Genomic DNA, 17,197 nt, shown 5'->3' on the forward strand with positions numbered 1-17,197 from the left:
GTTGATGTGTATGTGTGCATTTTTTTGTTACTTCTTTTTTTTTTGCACAATGATATGTTCTATTCACTCACTCTCTTTATCGAACTCTGTCGCACTTAATATGTGATAAAGGATCATTCGATCGCCGGTGTGTACATATAGGTGTGTATTTGAAGCAGGTATCGCATATGTTCGTTTTGGTATTTACGATGATCGTGCATGTTTTAAGAGAAAATGAACAACAGCATAGAGAAACAAAAACAACAACGTTGTTTGACTACGCTGTCTATAATTTAATCTGTGCTGTTCGTGTTTGCGTCGACGATAATATAAACGGGGAAAAAGAACTGGAAGAAGAATCGTTTATTCCCAATTCGTTAGGTAACGAACGACAACTCTCGATGATGTCGATGATGATGACGATGATGATGAGGCGATTGTCGGTGCTGCTGATGTTGCTGCTTCAACAGAACTGTGTGATCCTTTTTCACTTTTCATTTTTCATTCTCTGTTTCGGTTCATTGTGAGTTTTGTGTATATTCGGACCGTTTTTGTATGTTGATTATTTTTTTTTTTGCTCTTCTACATCGAGACACATAAATGCAGAAACAACCGAGCCTAGGTATATCAAAAGGACTGCCAAAAAACTTCTAGAGAAGGAAAGAGAGAGAGAGAGAGTAAAGAAAAAGAAAGAGATACAATGAAATACAACGATTAAAAGCGTTGTACTAATACAACCAATGTTCACACTTTTATATGCGATTCCAAACGATGCGCGCATCGTTATTCGATCATCACTTCAAATCGCGAACGATATATAATACTTCTGATTCATATTACTCATCGTTCGGTATTTGGCATGAATTTATTCTCAAAATAGAACTTTAAATAAAAGACTTGCACTTTACGATCGTTTACTCGCCATAAAATGATATTGATATAATACACATAACATTCCAATTAAAGAAAAATACATAAGATTCCAAAAGAAATGAAAAGCAAACTATTTAGATCACCAAATATCGTACCTTATTAAAAGTCATTAATCATAAACCAAAATTTTTAAATTAATATTAATAGATTTATTTGTGTTAGGATTCAAGAAAAATGAAGTTAGATTTAGTTGAAAGCCATATGGTGTGATTTGTAGACCTATCAATAAATATCGTTTCAAACGGACCAAAAATGTACCTGGAAGTTCAGCATACGCAACAAGAAATGGGTTCAATTTAATAGATTTTGAACGCAAATATGTGCCTTTTTGTGTTCCTCTTTCATTCTATTTCAGCCGTTTCCATTGTATAATGTGTGAATATTTGAATATTATATATTTTCATGTTGGTTTATTAGGGATAGTTTTACGCGAAACATTAACAAATGTTGAGCAAAACCAACGAGAATAAACAGCATATGCTGCTAGGCATTCGATAACAATGCGCGTCGAGACAGAATGCGTTCGCATGAAGCAGTATAAGAAGAAAATTTTTAAGGAAAAAAAGTCAAATAAAACACACACACACATACACATACACCATCGATTATTAAAAGAATGAAAAAAAGCGCGCACACACCGGTGAAAATAAACGAATGGTTCGTTGCTGTTTGCACGAAGAAGACAGTAGTGATGACGGTAACAATGATCATCATCATGATGAAGACAACAGAAATATACACTCTGCGATCACACGGCGCCGTGTACCGCGTATGTGTATGTGTCGGATGGCCGTGCCATCTCGGTGGTGATGGTGGGGTAAAGCATTTTTAAAGCAAAATAACTAATAAAATGGAAGCATTTTATTTGTTGAACTTGACTTTGAAACTACACCGATCCTCGACTGTCAATTGTGTGTTTTTCACTTGTTAAAGTCAGTACTTTCTTAGTTCAGCTCTCGATCGATCGAATCGAATTTATATTCGTGCTTTAAAACTCAAAAAATAATTCTATTTCAAAATTCCTTTCTGTGGAATTTGATCCAGTGAATTTTTAAATTTTAAAATTTTCATTAAAAAAATATTACTTCAATCACTTGAGCGTGGGTAAAAAAAATATTTAAATATTGTGATTAATGTGATCCGATTTATTTAATAAAAGAAATATTTTTTTCTCAAATTGAAACAAAAAAGGAACATTCTGTGTGTGATAATCTTCGTTTTTTTTGCTTTTTAACAAAATAAAACTAAAACGAAATCGTAACCACATTCCTCGTGCAACAATTCGAGGAATCAACAAAATAGCCGTTCGAATTTATATAGATATTTGTCTTCCATAAAACCAAAACCATTTAAGATGAAAGTCGTAATCCTTTTGAGTTTATTCTGTGTATTAGCAACAGGTTGGTAAAATGTTTTTAATTGTTTTTTTTATATTTTCTTTCTTCTACTTGACCCGCAGACGGAATTTTCGGTGGAGCGAGATTCAGAGAGACACAACGTGTTTCTCAATCTCTCTCTCTTTCTCTCGTTTGCTCGTTCGTAAGAAAATTCTTCCGAGAAATATGGGCAGAATTTGTTTTCTTCGAGTTTCTCTCGAGGTGATTATAAAGACAACATGTACACACTCGTACACAATACGAAAAATAGAAATGCGGGTCGTAAAACATTTTTTTTTTATACATTGTTACGTTTTTGTGTCTTCATTTGCTCGAATAAGTATTTATTTACAATATATGCTGTAAAGAGGAAATAAATATTAAAATAGAAGAGACGAAACTAAAATGAAACCAAAACGAACGCACAATGATTGCAATGGTCGTTTGACTATGGTAAAACATCTTCTTTTTTAGACAGAGTATTTATTAAAAATGTTTCGTTGACTCAATGACGACAACAATTCTTCTATTTAATTTGTACATGTGCGTATTAGGATACAGGTGTTTTTGTCCTAAGATTTGTTTCTCTTTTCTTGCTTATCTTAGTGTGCAAAGCGGTGGGCGCTGGTGAAGCACTTTTTGTATGGAAATATTTGTTGAAAATTCAACAATACGCCACTTATTAAAGACAATAAAGATTTTCGTTACTACTGCTGTCTTGACACAGCTCTAGCGAACTATATAGCTGTATTGCAAACGTATTAGTACTGACACCGATTCTGTGTATGCGTGTGTATTGTAAATTTTGTACAAGCAGCTACGGTTGACGACTGAGTGCAGAATTTGCAATACAAACGGACACACAAAATCAGAGTCAGTGTGTTCTTTAGTAACAAAAATCTTTATGTATTTTAATAGATGTCGTATTCGTTGAATCTTCAACAAAAAATCTTCGATACCAGCGCCCACCGGTGCAAAGCAACAGATGAATTTGAAAAAAGTTGATATAAAATCTCTCAATTCATCATTTTCATTGTTCTCTCTCTCTCTCTCTCTCTCTCTCTCTCTCTCTACTCTCTAGTAAACATTTTTTTTGTCACTAACAAATCTCGAAGATTTTGCAATAATTTCAACAAAAACAAAATGTTGCGCTGTGTTTTTATACCATAAAATGGTTCAATTAAGAAAATTAAGCCAGATGCATCTTATAGGATACTGGTGAATATTCTAACTAAAAAAAAACAATTCAAATGTTTAATATATATAAAAACTACAGTGTTGGGCTATATGGAAAAAGTATTTGATACCATATTGAATTTATTACATTAAATCCTTTTCTTGAATTTAATTTCGATTTTACACAGAGAGAAAAAAACGGCAATTATTTAGTGACTGCTTAAAATTTACCACATGACACTATAAACGTCAAATCGATATATTCAAAAATTCAATACTTGTGCATGTTCACTCTGGCCCGTATTTTGTATTGCGTTAAAAGTCAAAATGTCGCATAAAATATTATTCAGTCCAGAAAAAAATAGCCCACAAATTAAACGTAGAAGAAGATTTTAAAAAAATCGTTGATTATCGGTGACAAAGACGGGTTATAGTGCCACTTTTTCGGGGAAAAAAATTATCAAACACGTTAGATGGCGTTAGTTTAAATGTAAATTTCTAAGTACATACGGTGGCGCCGCCCTACACCAAAAATTACTGAACTATAGAGTAAGGTACTATTGATCGGTGATTAACATTTGACGGAGAACTACAAACTTATTCTTAAATTACAAGTTAGGAAGTGAATTCGTGAATAAATCGATTTGACGTTTTTAGCGTCATGACTCATGTGCTTAATTTCAAGTCAACTGTGGTTAAATACAAGAGACATGTTTGAGACATTTTCTACTGAAAATCAGCACTAATATTATCTCATGTGATTTAACGCAGTCACTAAATATTTACCCGTTTTTTTCTCTGTGTACGCTTGTAATAATATCTATAGTTTTGTTTGTCCAATATATATTCGCTTGCAAAAAAATATCTTAGTTTATTACATTAATTTAAAATGAGAATTTTTCAAAACATGATTCATTGGCTTTTAGCCAATATGATCGACTCTCGTCTTGCATGTGAATTGCATTAAAATTTGGGCACAAAATGACAGCTATTTATGCAAAATATGCTAACAATCTGTTTCCGGTGGTGACAAATCGTCTCCATTGTTGCTGTTTTTTTTCCTCTTCTGCATGTTTAAAACGCTCCTCAGAACGGAATCTAGTTGTAAGAAGAGAGAGAAAACTTTTTATATGGCATTCAAAATTGATTCGAAATTCGAAAAGCGTTTATATGTGTGGAAGTGATGAAAAGTGGCAAAAGACAATGCCCATCAACTAACACCCATAACAGTATAATGGAATGGTGTGTAACCAAAGAATGATGTAAATGTTCAATATGATTATTTTATTGATGACAGAGCATATATTAAGCATAGATATATATCCTGGATATTTTGTCAGTATCCGATATTCATTGGAGCCAGACTTTGAATTAGAGTAAAAACAATAGAAGTTATTGTTACAGTGATTGTAGTAATGTAAATCACTTCTATTGTTTTCACTCCATTATAATATCTGGCTGCGATAAATATCGGATACTCACAAAATATCCCGGATATATATCTATGCTCAGTATATGCTCTGATTGATGACCTACCAAATATTAAGCTGCAATGAGAATCAATCTTAATTTTATATGTATGTTGTTACATCATCATTTCACCATTGGCACTGGTTTGCTTTATTTCCTTCCAGACAGAAATTAAAGTGAAACATGTTAAATGACACCTTATCATGATTTCTCATTTGTCTCCGAAATTTGAAGAAAAAATAAAATAAAATGAAATTGTAATAGTTCTAGTGCATGTTTCCAATTCAAAATACGCACGTCTTACTATCGATTGAGAATTTGACATTTTTCTTTCGAGATACACAGTGTAGAACGAATGATTCATTCAACCAGAGAATAAAAAGAAACCATCGTTGAATTTGGTGAGCACTCACGCGAATATTTTACGCAACGTGAACAAAAAAAAAGAGTCAATAAAAAGAAGAATGCCACATTAATGCATGGCTTTTGTATGCGACTTCAATTTCTCACTCGCTCATAATTGAAATTCTTAGCACGTTCAATTTTTGATTTGAATATAATTTCGATAATGATTTGGTTATGTGATGGGCATTCGATCAGGTAAGAAAGATAGTATGGGTTGTTCCACAATTTCAGATTTGATTTTGTGTCGCTTTTCTCTTTTTTCGATAGTGCACGTGCATATTTTTATGACTTTGGATTAAACGTAACACACACACATATGCATGTAAACCCCCCCTTCGCACATTACTGCACTATCAATATTGTCGTTTATTTGAAATGACATTCTTTCCCGGTTTTTATACCACCGAAAAATTGTCCCTACACATAAAAGATAACAACATAGACGATCACAATGAATAAGTGTATTAAAAACAGGCTATTTAGTAAAGTACAATTATCAACAAAAACATTGAGTCATGGCGGGTACGATAAAATTTTCGGAAATAGTTCCTAGGAGATATTTACTAGGGAAAATTCTCAGGATATATTTCCAAGAGCCCAGGAATTATTTTTACAGGAGTAATGTCGCAGCGCCCAATTTACGAGTTATAGCTCGACGCGCATATACAACGAAAGCCAAAGGAAATGGGATATTGTTTCCGTTTTAAAACGAAACGAGACTTATCGGTGTTTTCTTCGTTTTGTTTTATTTCACTTACATTTTGCATATATGTTGTTTTTTAAAAGTTTGAAGAAGAAGAAGAAGAAATTTGTACGGGAGCAGCTCATTCATTTGTTGTGACGCGTGCATTACAAAAGAATATAAAAGACACTCACACCAAAAACTAACTACAACAGGACAGGCACGAATAACGCATAATTGTTTTCTTTTTTTTTTTATTTGTTGTGTTTGGTTGAATGCACGTCACACGAATTCTGTGGTTGTTCGTTAATTGTATTTCTATGTCATATTCGTTGCGCGTTTAAGATCTTTCAGGTGCGGAAATTCTTTCGATATACAACGTTCACACATCAACGAAAGATAAAACCTTTAAAGAAAGGAAAAGACAAACAATCCGAATTGTGTGTTGATAGGCTAGAGTGCATTTGGAATGTAAAATGGAACTGTTTAATAAAAGTGAATCTTTTAGTTTATTGGTTGATATTTTAATTGAATTCACCGCACTCAGCACTTTATAATTATATTGTTCTCTTCTACGGTAAAATAATTGAGTCTGGAGAATTATTTTTACAGTGTTTCGTGCGATCGAGAAAGAAAAAAAGAAAGAGACATAGAGAGAGAGGAAACACTTTGTTATATTTAAAAAATGGGGAAAGGCGACGTATGGGTGTTCTAACTGCATGCCCATCGCATGATGAATTGTGTTTTTTCCCTGTTTATTATACAAATAGATAAACAAATTAAAATATGTAAATAAAATGCACACGCATGCCTTTCCGATTACATGTTCGTTTTCTGTGTTCGTCTTAGGCAAACAAGTGAAATAAAGAATTCAGAAAGTTAAAATGCATTCGCTCGCGATTCCAGATGAAACTGAAACATATTCAAGGCACATTGTTGAGAGAAAACAACAACAGGTTACATTTGAGGCCTGAAAAAAGGGCCGACAACATTGAGATCAAAATCGGATTGCCCCAGTCAAAGCGAAAGCCAATCACTCATACTTATGAACGATAATTTGCACAAACACTTTCCGTCACAACTTTAAGTAATATGCATGCAAATATGAAACTGCATATTTGTTTCTTCATATTCATCAATACAGCGGAATGTGTATTGAAATTTAATTTCAATGTACAGATGTTCTACTTGCAATATATTCAATAAATGCGTCTCAATTCGATGTAAGGTGGTTTAATTTTTTCAAAATGTAATCATTCTTTTTTTAGCAAGCCGTAATCCTTCAAATTCAGAACGAATTATGTGATAAATACTTGTATTTAGTTTGAAGAATATTTGAAATATATTGATGATGTAGGTGTGAAGCATGCATTTGAATAAATGTTTTGTTATTAGTTGTTTTTTAAAAATGAAAATTTAAAGAACAACACTGTTCTTCGCCCATTGTGTATATTGTATACACTTTCTTTCATACAAGCTCAAGTTCATTGACTCGTAAATTAAATTACGCGCAAACACACCATAATAACATATACACATACTCACATTGCTATAGTCTCTTTTTTTCCACCGACACCTTTCGTTCTTCGTGTATTCTCTTTTTTCTCATTCGTTTTTTCGCTTGTTCACTATTATCTGATGGAAGCAAGAGTTCTGGAGTTTCTCGAAACTCATCTAATTCGCGGTAAGAAAGAAAAAAAAAAGAAAAACGAATCAAGCAACAGAAAGTAAATGTTTGTATAAATGGCAATACATCAATTCGTTTTCACATCTTTGCAAAGTGTTTTCTGGTCGAAATTACATCACCGCATGCATAAATATATCGATACATGCTACGATTCTTCTATTGTAATTTTACCAACTAACAAACTATGAAACGCACAATCGTGCAATTTTCATCGGCCATCAAATCAAGACACCGACAAAAAGAACATAAACGAGATCATCTTTGAAATGGTGTTTGATCCCAACGTGATGATTATCTCTACAAATGAACCGAAGAAAGGAAAGACACGAAGAGAATAGTGTTTGGCACCTTCAATTCAAATCTACCATGTTTAACAATTGGCATATTTCAAAATTGCCATGGTTCAAACTAATTTATTTTCTAATACGGTTGGTAATAAAAACAAGAAAAGTAAAAAAGAAATATAGAGAGAAAGAGTATGAGAGTAGAAAAAAACGCATAAGACCGACTGAACGAATTGAAAGCAGATTTCATACAATGTCGAAATGTTCATGGTCAAATGTGAGAAATGAGCTTACCGAGTCTTTTGTTTGGAAAAGATTCCATAGACGCCAGATGATGTATAAAAAGGCAACAACAAGCTGCTGCATAGTTGAGTTATAAAGATGAGTCGCATCGACAGTAATGTGAACAATTCTCTGGATATATGTGTGGATTACGAAAGAGAGACAAAATTATAAAATCTTTCGAATAGTTTAATTTTATGGCATGCGTCTGATGTTGACTATTTTGTCGGGACTAGCCAGACAATTTCAGTTCATTGTGTGTGAGCAGAGTGCACATTCATTCGCGAATGCAATAAATTTTAATCTTTCAACCATAGTAATTTTTCTCGGTTGCCTATTTTCTTTACGTTGTCTCTCGTTTTAGCTCTATAGTGTCTACAGAATAGACAAAACACATACTAGCCATCGCGCTTCAACCTCTTTTGTTACGAAAATATTCATTTCATTGCGTTTCTGTCCAACTGAACACAATGAGGCAACGGAGACAAAAAAACTATCCGTTTAGTGAGCTCACATTTTTGGTGCACGATTGTTTGTTTGCAAACACAACGAACCGGTGAATAAAAAAACGGAATATAGCACTTAAACCTCTTTCTCGGTGCTTCACCATGATATAATTAAAATCGAGACTTACATCAAAGTCCTGAAACGGAATAATATAGCATGTGATTGTGCTTAAAGTTTTAATTTCGCCTCTTTTCTTCTTCTTTCTCATCTGCGATGTCTCTTTATTTCACCTGTGTCAGTTGCTCGCACGTTTTTGCAAAAGAGATGTGTGTGTATGTGTGTGCAACGTTTGAAACAACACCAAACACATCGAGGCATGCAATTTATCCAGATCAAAAGAAGAGAAGCATGCACACACAGCAAATCAAAATTTAAAAATAAATTGAGACGGCACGAGAAGGAGAGAGAGAGAGAGAGAGGGAGAGAAAATTATTCAAGCCGCATTATATAAAATAGAATGAATTCTATAAAAAGTAATATCACCGGATCTTTGCGACCATAAGAAGTCTGTAGACTTGTTTACACAAGTTTTCAAAATTATCGCCACCTTACGGCTTTTGTGTGAAACATATTACAAATTAACTTTCACATGAGATTTTAGACGCACCAACTATAAATATTTTAAGAATTTTGTTGAAATGATTTATATTTTTTAATCCAATTACATTTGCTTATGTATATTTTACCAAATATCACATTTGGAAGATCATTTTACTCAACAACCGTCAGACGGCTACTATGAGCTGTCAAACTCATGGCATAAATCGTATGGATAAAAGGCGAATAATGTTGAGTGAATAAGAAACGAATGTAATGCCAAAAGAGAGAAAAGGCCATTCAGTTTAGCGAGCGATTAAGTGAAAGAAAACTCCGCAAAAAATAATCAGAACATGAACAGCGTACACAAATATGTATATCTCATATTTTGTTACGGCCTTACACAGATATAAATAGATATTTGTGTGCTGGCAAACAAAGAAAACGCTCCACAAATATGTGTACACACATTGCTCACCAATAAAATAGAGACACTGGAAAAAGCCGGCTAAAGCACAAAAAAGACAGCAGCAACTACAAGAATGACAAGAACACAGAATAAAACGGAAAAAATGTGATAGGCTTCGTTGTAAACGCTACAACCGATAAACAACAAAATAATTGTAGGCAAGAGAGTATGTTTTCTACGCACCTTACAATCGCGTTTCCTTTTCCTCTATGGCCTTTGATTCCTTATTCATTATTCTTGGATTCTTGGATTTCACATTCATTAACATGGTTATCAATATTCTTCATGACTTTATGCATAAAGGGCATTGCATTTTATTGTATCATCGCTTGATATATTCACTTTTGCAATGATTGTTAGGTTCATTTAAGCCGCACAACTATTCGTGTTAATTTGAAAAAAAAATTATTTGCATAATTTTCCCTGTAGATAAAATGCAATAGAAATATGCTTTTCACACCTGGAAGGACCTATAATTATGCATTATCGATTGGAAATGGAATTAAAAAAAATACAATACCATTATTTGATTTTTTACTTCTCGCACTTTTTGTTCGTTGTCTTTCACGGTCTGTAACACCCGATTGAACTATATATCGTGTGGTCCAACAACTAGTCCAATTTATTCCGTTTTAAAATTGTCTACAATATGCTGGGTTTCTGTTTGCGAATGCAACAGTCTGATGATAAAATACAAAATAATTGCGGACGAGAGCATTTTATTCATCTTCTTCTACGCACTTTGCAAGATTTTTTTTGTGCTGTTGTATTTCTACTTTACTCATTTGTTGCATGAACTTTTCCTCATGCTTTGCAAGTCTTTCTATTTCACATTATTAACATGGTTATCAATGTTCTCTTAGACTTTTTATGTATGCATAATCTTTTCATCGTTCGTTACACCGCTAAAAATCACCAACTCTTTACTCTCTCGAATCGTTCGTATTCTGCTGTCGGTTTTCTTTTCACTCGTTTCGTTGCTCTTGTGATACGACCGTTGAATGTGTATGCATGATGGCATCCCAATTGAAAAACATATAATAATTGCACAAGGTAGTTGATTTCTATGCATATTTACACGAAACGAAGATGAACAACAACGAAAAAAAACACACATACATACACTGCACAAGGAATTGTGCGTATGTTTGGCATTTTGTGTTCACTTTCTGTCTCGACATCTCTCCTCTTTGAATGCGAGAGGCGGCAGCATCAATTCTTCGCTAATTGGGCATAGGACAAAGACGTATAAATGTTTATGTGTGTTCAAGTTCTTGCGATCATTCGCAGCACAAAGAAAACGAGATCGTTGAAAAAATCAAACATTCACAACCAAACACACACACAGAGAGAGCAGACTATTAAAAGTCGCGGATGATATTTTGTGTGCACATTCAATTAGGGATCGAATAATTACCAATCACATATTGCTAGTGATCTTTGTGTTCTTCCGTGGTTTTTATTTAAGATTTTAACTTCATGGCGAATACTAGTGTTCGATCAAAATCAAAATTATTTTGAGCAAAGTTTTTATTTTATTTTTAGAAAAGGTAATGAGAGAAAAATGTTTAAAATTATACTTTGATTTATCATAACGGAGTACACATTGCCCTGAGACTAATTTTTGTATTCTATTCTGTAATTTGTGAACTGCGATTATATTCGCACGGTTAATACTGATAAATCGAAAAAAAAGAAAGAATCAAAATTACATTGTAGTTAACATTAGTACTAGAAGAAAACAGAAAATATACTATATTTCATATATTACTATCATATCACCCACCCACATGTTAAAACAAATAAACAAATAACCCACATGTTAACCGAAATGTTTATATGCTAACTTCTCTTCAATTTATATGTTTTATCATTTTTCCGGCAAAAGGTCAACGAATCACCACAATACAATTGGATGGTGTTCAGTATTTTGTCAGCCGAATGAATCCATATTCACCGGAATTGAATTACTTTTTGGCATATCAATATTGTCGATCGTTGGGCTTGCAATTGGCATCATTTGAAACAAAAGAAAAAGTTGAATCGATGAGCCAGTATTTACAAAATGCTGGTTATAGTAAATACGATTTTTGGACATCGGGCAATCGACTCGGCACTGGCATGTTTTTATGGATGAGCACTGGTTTGCCATTTAATGCAACATTCGATTACTTTGACAATGCAAATGATGCGGTTAAAGCAGGTCTTTTGGATCCGGTTGATCACAACAGCAATACAGCACCACAACGTACTGCACGCGATAGGTAAGCAATCTCTGGATTTTTCATTCTCGTATCCGCGTTACAATACACTTAGCGCTTAATTTAATGTTTATATTCTTGAATAGCATAGAACTCATTTAATTTCTATTTTATATTCGAATGGCGCATAATGATTTTTTCGCATGCTTCCGTTTGAATATTGAACATTTTTTTTAAATATGTGTTCGATCCTATGCAGTATGATTAAATAGATTCTCTTCAATTTTATTTGATTCTTTTTATCAATTCAAAACATTTATTATTCTGGTAAGTTATCTAATTTAATTTTCTTTTTATATCTGTTTTATCGCTTAACTTATCGTCTATTGCATTTGAACCGGGCATCATCATCACCATCGTCATCGTCATTACATACACACACGCACATATATCGATGAAAATCAAACAGTAGCAGCGGCTTAGAAAAAGGTTGTGTTATGCTGCAAGCGCCAAGTTTACGATGGGCACCCGAAGATTGTTCAGCCGTTAAAGATTTTATTTGCGAACAAACGCGATGCTACTATTATAATTATGGCAGCATTCCAGTGTCTTCAGCACAGGGGTAGGTAAGCCGTAAGGTAGTGATTTTTCAAATGAGAACGAATTTTTTGAGAGAGAGAGAGAGAGAGAGAGAGAGAGAGAGTGAAATGAGAGAAAGAGAGAGTGGAAAAAAGCGGAGCAAAAGGTGGAGTACGAGATAGAGTGAGAGTGAGAGTGAGAGAGAGAAAGAAAAGGGAAGAGAAATAAGAGAAACAATTGCGATTTATGAAATGCTAAAGAATGAAAAACACATTTTTTTACAGTAATAACAGACAATTTAAGAATGAAAAAAATAGAATAAAGAAAGAGGAACATGCAGCATAAACTCCACAACCCAATAAATTTCTCAATAACCAAATTTAGGTGAGCTAACCCTTTTCCACCACATTTTTTAACAAGAAAAAAAAAAACAAAAAAAACTTTAGTATTAAAAACAAATGCAGATAGATATTTCTTACTTTTTTCCCATTCATTTCTAATATTTCGTTCTGTTTCCACTGGTTTCACTTTGTTCTATTACATTAAAATTGATAACGAGAATTACGCAATTCCTTGAAAAAATAAAACAAAAGCAAAAACATCGCTATAGTTGACAAAACAATTTCAATGCCTCTTTTATTGTTTCGTACTAACAAATATTTAATTGCAAACCTCAATATCTTTCAGTTAGGTTTTATTCTCTGGTCTGGTGGCATGGGGTTAGTTACTCTAATAATGGTTATTTAACTAAATTTCTTTTCCATGATATATTGTTTGCATTGTGACACATGAAACCTGTTTTAATCTTAATCATTTTTTTATTCTAAAGATACACATCAATTTGCTATTTATAGAATTTTTTTTCTCTTAACATTTGGCAAATCATTCCAAATCAGCGTTCTCGATTTTCTTTAACAATTATTTTTGTCTTTTTTATTTCATTTTTTTCGGATTTTCACTTCGACATACACATACACACATATAATCCTCACACATTTTAGTCAGAGCCGTGGGCAAAACATACACCTTGATTAGAAATCATAGAGTAAAAAGACAAAAGAAAAAAAACACACACGAATAAAAAAATGCAAGTGATGTAATTGCTTAACTTATTAAATGTTGGTCTTTTTATTGTTTTTCTTTCTCTCTCAAAAAAAATTTGCTTACAGACGCCCATTGATTGCAACAACGCCAGCCACATCATATGCATCGGATTCGTATGTGTATTCGTCAACAATGCAACCACCACAGCCACAATCATCAACCCAACGTCCAACCGTTTCACATGTTACAACTCCAGTACCACCAAGTTTGCATTCGGCTAAATCAATTTCGGATCGTAAACTTTCCGTATCAATTCCATTGGCAACGCTACGTGTTACAATGGAAACAAGTAGTATAGCATCAAATCATCGTAGTGACGACGATCAATTTGGCGATGATGAACAACAACAAAAACTTGCATCCGAAGATAGTACAAAAATGTCATCCGAAGATAGTACAAAAATCAATGATGATGAGCTTAATCATGTTGAATCAATAACAACAAACGATGCTGTCTATACTGCTGACAATGATCCAAACGGTGCCGAAGGTGTTTCGGAGAAAATTGAAGATACCACATCGATTGAACAACGATTGAAAAAAATTTCGGAAGAAATTGAAAAATACAGCAACGGCAATAATAACAACGCCGACAATGTGAAAAGTATTTTATCACTTGCTGATTTAGTGGGAGCTGGACGTAATCCGTCTGAAAGAAAAGTAATACCACAAATTGATTCCGACTACTCGAACACAATGCATGTGCTCGGTGAAACTACTGACGATTCACGGAAATATAAACCGATTAATTTGCGACAAACAAATCGAGCGCTCTACTAAGTACATACACATAAACACACATACACATAAACAAACATTTCAAACGTTTACGAACAAAAATTACATAGTTATAGTAAACACTCACACACAAATTCAGACGAACACACAAACGATTTTTGATCATTTTGACCAATGGCTGGCGAAACATGTTTTCTTTTTAATTTCATTTTTTTTAACAAAACCATTTTTTTGCAAATTTCTTACCATTTTTATTTTTGTGAAACACCACTGAAGTAAGTTGCAGACACTTTGAATGTTTTAATCAATTCAAAATCGAATCGAATCGAAATCCATTTTAATTTTAAAAGATATAGAGATAGTACTAGAAATAGTAATTTTTTTCTCTCTTCCTTCTAATTAATTTTATTTTATTAAAGCTAATTATAACTAATCATTATGATTATCTTTAGAATAAAAATAGATATACAATACGATTCATTTTTCAATTGTATAAGAGATAAATAGATAAAAAAACATGTTTCTACGTTTTATTCTTTTATTTATTTAATTCTTAATAATTTGAAGTTTAGCAGAACTCAAGGTAATTGGTTTAAATAAATTCGATAACATTTTTTTAAAATTGGATTTTCCGCAATTATTTTGTGCAAAAACTTTTTCTATATAATTTATAATGGAAAATCAGAATATTTCATACAGAAAATTTCTGGTACCATAGGCCACTCGATAAAGGAAAACCTCAAATGACAATTTGTTTGGGATAACTCAAAACCTGAACTTGAGTCGTGAGTCTTGAGAGAGTGTTCTTGAGAAACAACTTTTTAGAAGAATACACAAGTAGAACTTTGGACCAAAATAAATGTTTGTTGTTTTTTTTAAAGCAAAACTTTTAAAATGACAAAACAAACTTACAAAAATGTAAGTGTTACTCGTTCAAATGTTCAAGTCGTCGTGAAACATCTTATCAAGAATGATCAACGAAAAACGGTCAATTAATAAAGCTCAAAGCAGATAATATGGCCATCGCATCGAAATATATTCGAATTATTTTCTGAGTCAATTTGAGAATAATTGAAATAATTTGAATGCCGAAAAAAATATTGCCAAGAAATATACCACTTTTATATTTTTTGTTTATTTAAATGATATATTTAGTTAAATTTAAGTCCACATTCAAATTTTGATGAAAAAATATCGAATTTCAAGTTCTTTCATTCATGTAATTCCATTTGCTACCAGTTACCAAGTTTCATAGCGTCACACATTTGCTGCAACGATGTATCTTTTGGTGTTTCACCATGTTTCTTAACCAGTTGCTTAACTTTTTCGACAATTGTGTCCAAAAACTCAGTTCTTTTAGCGTTTGCTGCCACCCCACTTACTAAGCCACCATTTGTCACATCAATAAAATTGAATTGGTTCGCTTTGCTTGAATTTTGAACAGGTGCAAATTCTTGTATCGGTTTACCATCATGAACGGGTTTTCTAAAAATATACAGCTCGTAAAATTCGGAAAGAAAATGTGATATAAGTTCATTATTACCCATATTTGACGAAATTATAAAACAAAGCTTGTATGTTTTTCATGGATGTAAGAGCTTCTAAAGAGTCCGGGTCATTCTCTTTAATCACTTTGATTTGTTTGTAGTAATCGGTCATTTTTTGACATCTAAAAAAAGCGTTGAATAAAAACGTTGTTACGTATTCAGAAATGGTTTATATATACCGGAATAAATAGCAGACCTCGTCCGTATGCGAAGCTGCCTTAAGTGATGGATGTGGATTAATTTTTGTAGACACTGAAAATCTAAATACGCAAACGTTAATTTTTTTTTAAATTTCAAACGTATAAACTAACCGAGAATAGAATGTATCTTTTTTGGAAATGGCAACATGTCGTTCCATCCATTTTTCGAGGAAATAAAAGTAATTTATATCTGAATCCAAAATAAGTCGTTGTATGAAACGTGAATGGTCATCTTTGGCACTGTTAAAATAATATTGGCGAATTTCATTTAAGATGGGCTCAAGATAGTCGGGCTGGAAATCATAATAATATTATCAAGAAATTTAATTGAAAAAAATGCACGAATCATTTCACACTCACTCTTTTCTTGATTGTTGAATAATATCCAAAAATTGGTAAGTCAATGTGGAAATCTTTCAAAAAAGCATCGATAACTTCTGGTTTTGAATAATTTGATCCTCGGATGAAAAATAATTGCTCCTGTGGGAGTAAATGAGTAAAATAAAATAAAAACCAAAAGTTATTGGTAGTAGTAGTTAAAAATGTCGTTTTTTTTGTAAAAATACAACTTTATTTAATAAATTCTGTAAATAACATATCATTCAAAGTATTGGCCATCGTTATCTATGATTTCTTCCCACCTTTCTGGCAGCATATGGATTCCGCGCCAAAAGAACTGAAGTAAAGCGTATTCCAGACAAGGCATTCTGCATCGATCGAAACAAGTGATAGCCAGAAGGGGCAATGTCTGGGCTATACAGCGGGTCTAGGGGGAGATTGCGTGCATATAGTCGTGATTTATTGACAAATATTTGCGACACATTGGTTTATATTCGTATACGAATATGAACCACTTTTTTCAAATATGCCACCAATATATTCCACTATATTATATAAAATACTCTTGTAAATACTAGAGTACAAGTACTTGCTAGAGTACAAATGGTAAAATAAAATATATATTATTGAAAAGAAAATGTTTCAATGAAAAACCGAAAAAATGGTTTTTTCTTGATTTGTATAATTAAAAAAAAATGTTTT

General features: G+C 32.8%; 2 protein-coding genes across 16 annotated transcripts; one reads left to right on the forward strand and one right to left on the reverse strand.

The window, feature by feature from the left end:
* The first annotated feature begins 1,780 nt into the window (after positions 1 to 1,780).
* On the forward strand, positions 1,781 to 14,557 carry LOC116351627 (ras guanine nucleotide exchange factor Y). Of its 15 annotated transcripts, none has more exons than XM_031783761.1 (6): positions 1,781 to 2,016; positions 2,104 to 2,312; positions 11,676 to 12,051; positions 12,458 to 12,610; positions 12,852 to 12,951; positions 13,737 to 13,848. In XM_031783761.1, the coding sequence occupies exons 2-5, from the start codon at positions 2,267 to 2,269 to the stop codon at positions 12,910 to 12,912; spliced, it is 636 nt and encodes a 211-aa protein (XP_031639621.1). In that variant the 5' UTR covers positions 1,781 to 2,016; positions 2,104 to 2,266; the 3' UTR covers positions 12,913 to 12,951; positions 13,737 to 13,848. The 15 variants fall into 15 exon arrangements, with proteins under 15 accessions (XP_031639621.1, XP_031639622.1, XP_031639623.1 ...); XM_031783762.1 differs by lacking the exon at positions 13,737 to 13,848 and adding an exon at positions 13,569 to 13,663; XM_031783763.1 differs by lacking the exon at positions 12,852 to 12,951 and having other exon boundaries at positions 12,458 to 12,614; positions 13,737 to 13,849.
* A 965-nt stretch (positions 14,558 to 15,522) lies between these two features.
* Positions 15,523 to 16,636, reverse strand: LOC116351626 (the record flags this gene model as incomplete). The annotated part of the gene is made up of 5 exons (XM_031783750.1): positions 15,523 to 15,894; positions 15,953 to 16,078; positions 16,136 to 16,216; positions 16,268 to 16,449; positions 16,517 to 16,636. Coding segments are annotated over 5 exons (762 nt in total), but the record flags the coding sequence as incomplete, so codon positions are not given.
* Positions 16,637 to 17,197: the final 561 nt, after the last annotated feature.

This window comes from Contarinia nasturtii, unplaced genomic scaffold (assembly GCF_009176525.2).
Source record: "Contarinia nasturtii isolate CC-2019 unplaced genomic scaffold, AAFC_CNas_1.1 Cnas_scaffold_5889, whole genome shotgun sequence".
NCBI lineage: Eukaryota > Metazoa > Arthropoda > Insecta > Diptera > Cecidomyiidae > Contarinia > Contarinia nasturtii.

Bases quoted from the DNA above. Each gene is read 5' to 3' on its own strand.
- LOC116351627 (XM_031783751.1), top strand. From the start codon at position 2,267: ATGAAAGTCGTAATCCTTTTGAGTTTATTCTGTGTATTAGCAACAG. The intron at 2,313-11,675 runs GTTGGTAAAATG...TTCCGGCAAAAG, and splicing joins ATTCTGTGTATTAGCAACAG to GTCAACGAATCACCACAATA. The intron at 12,052-12,457 runs GTAAGCAATCTC...AAAATCAAACAG, and splicing joins CAACGTACTGCACGCGATAG to TAGCAGCGGCTTAGAAAAAG.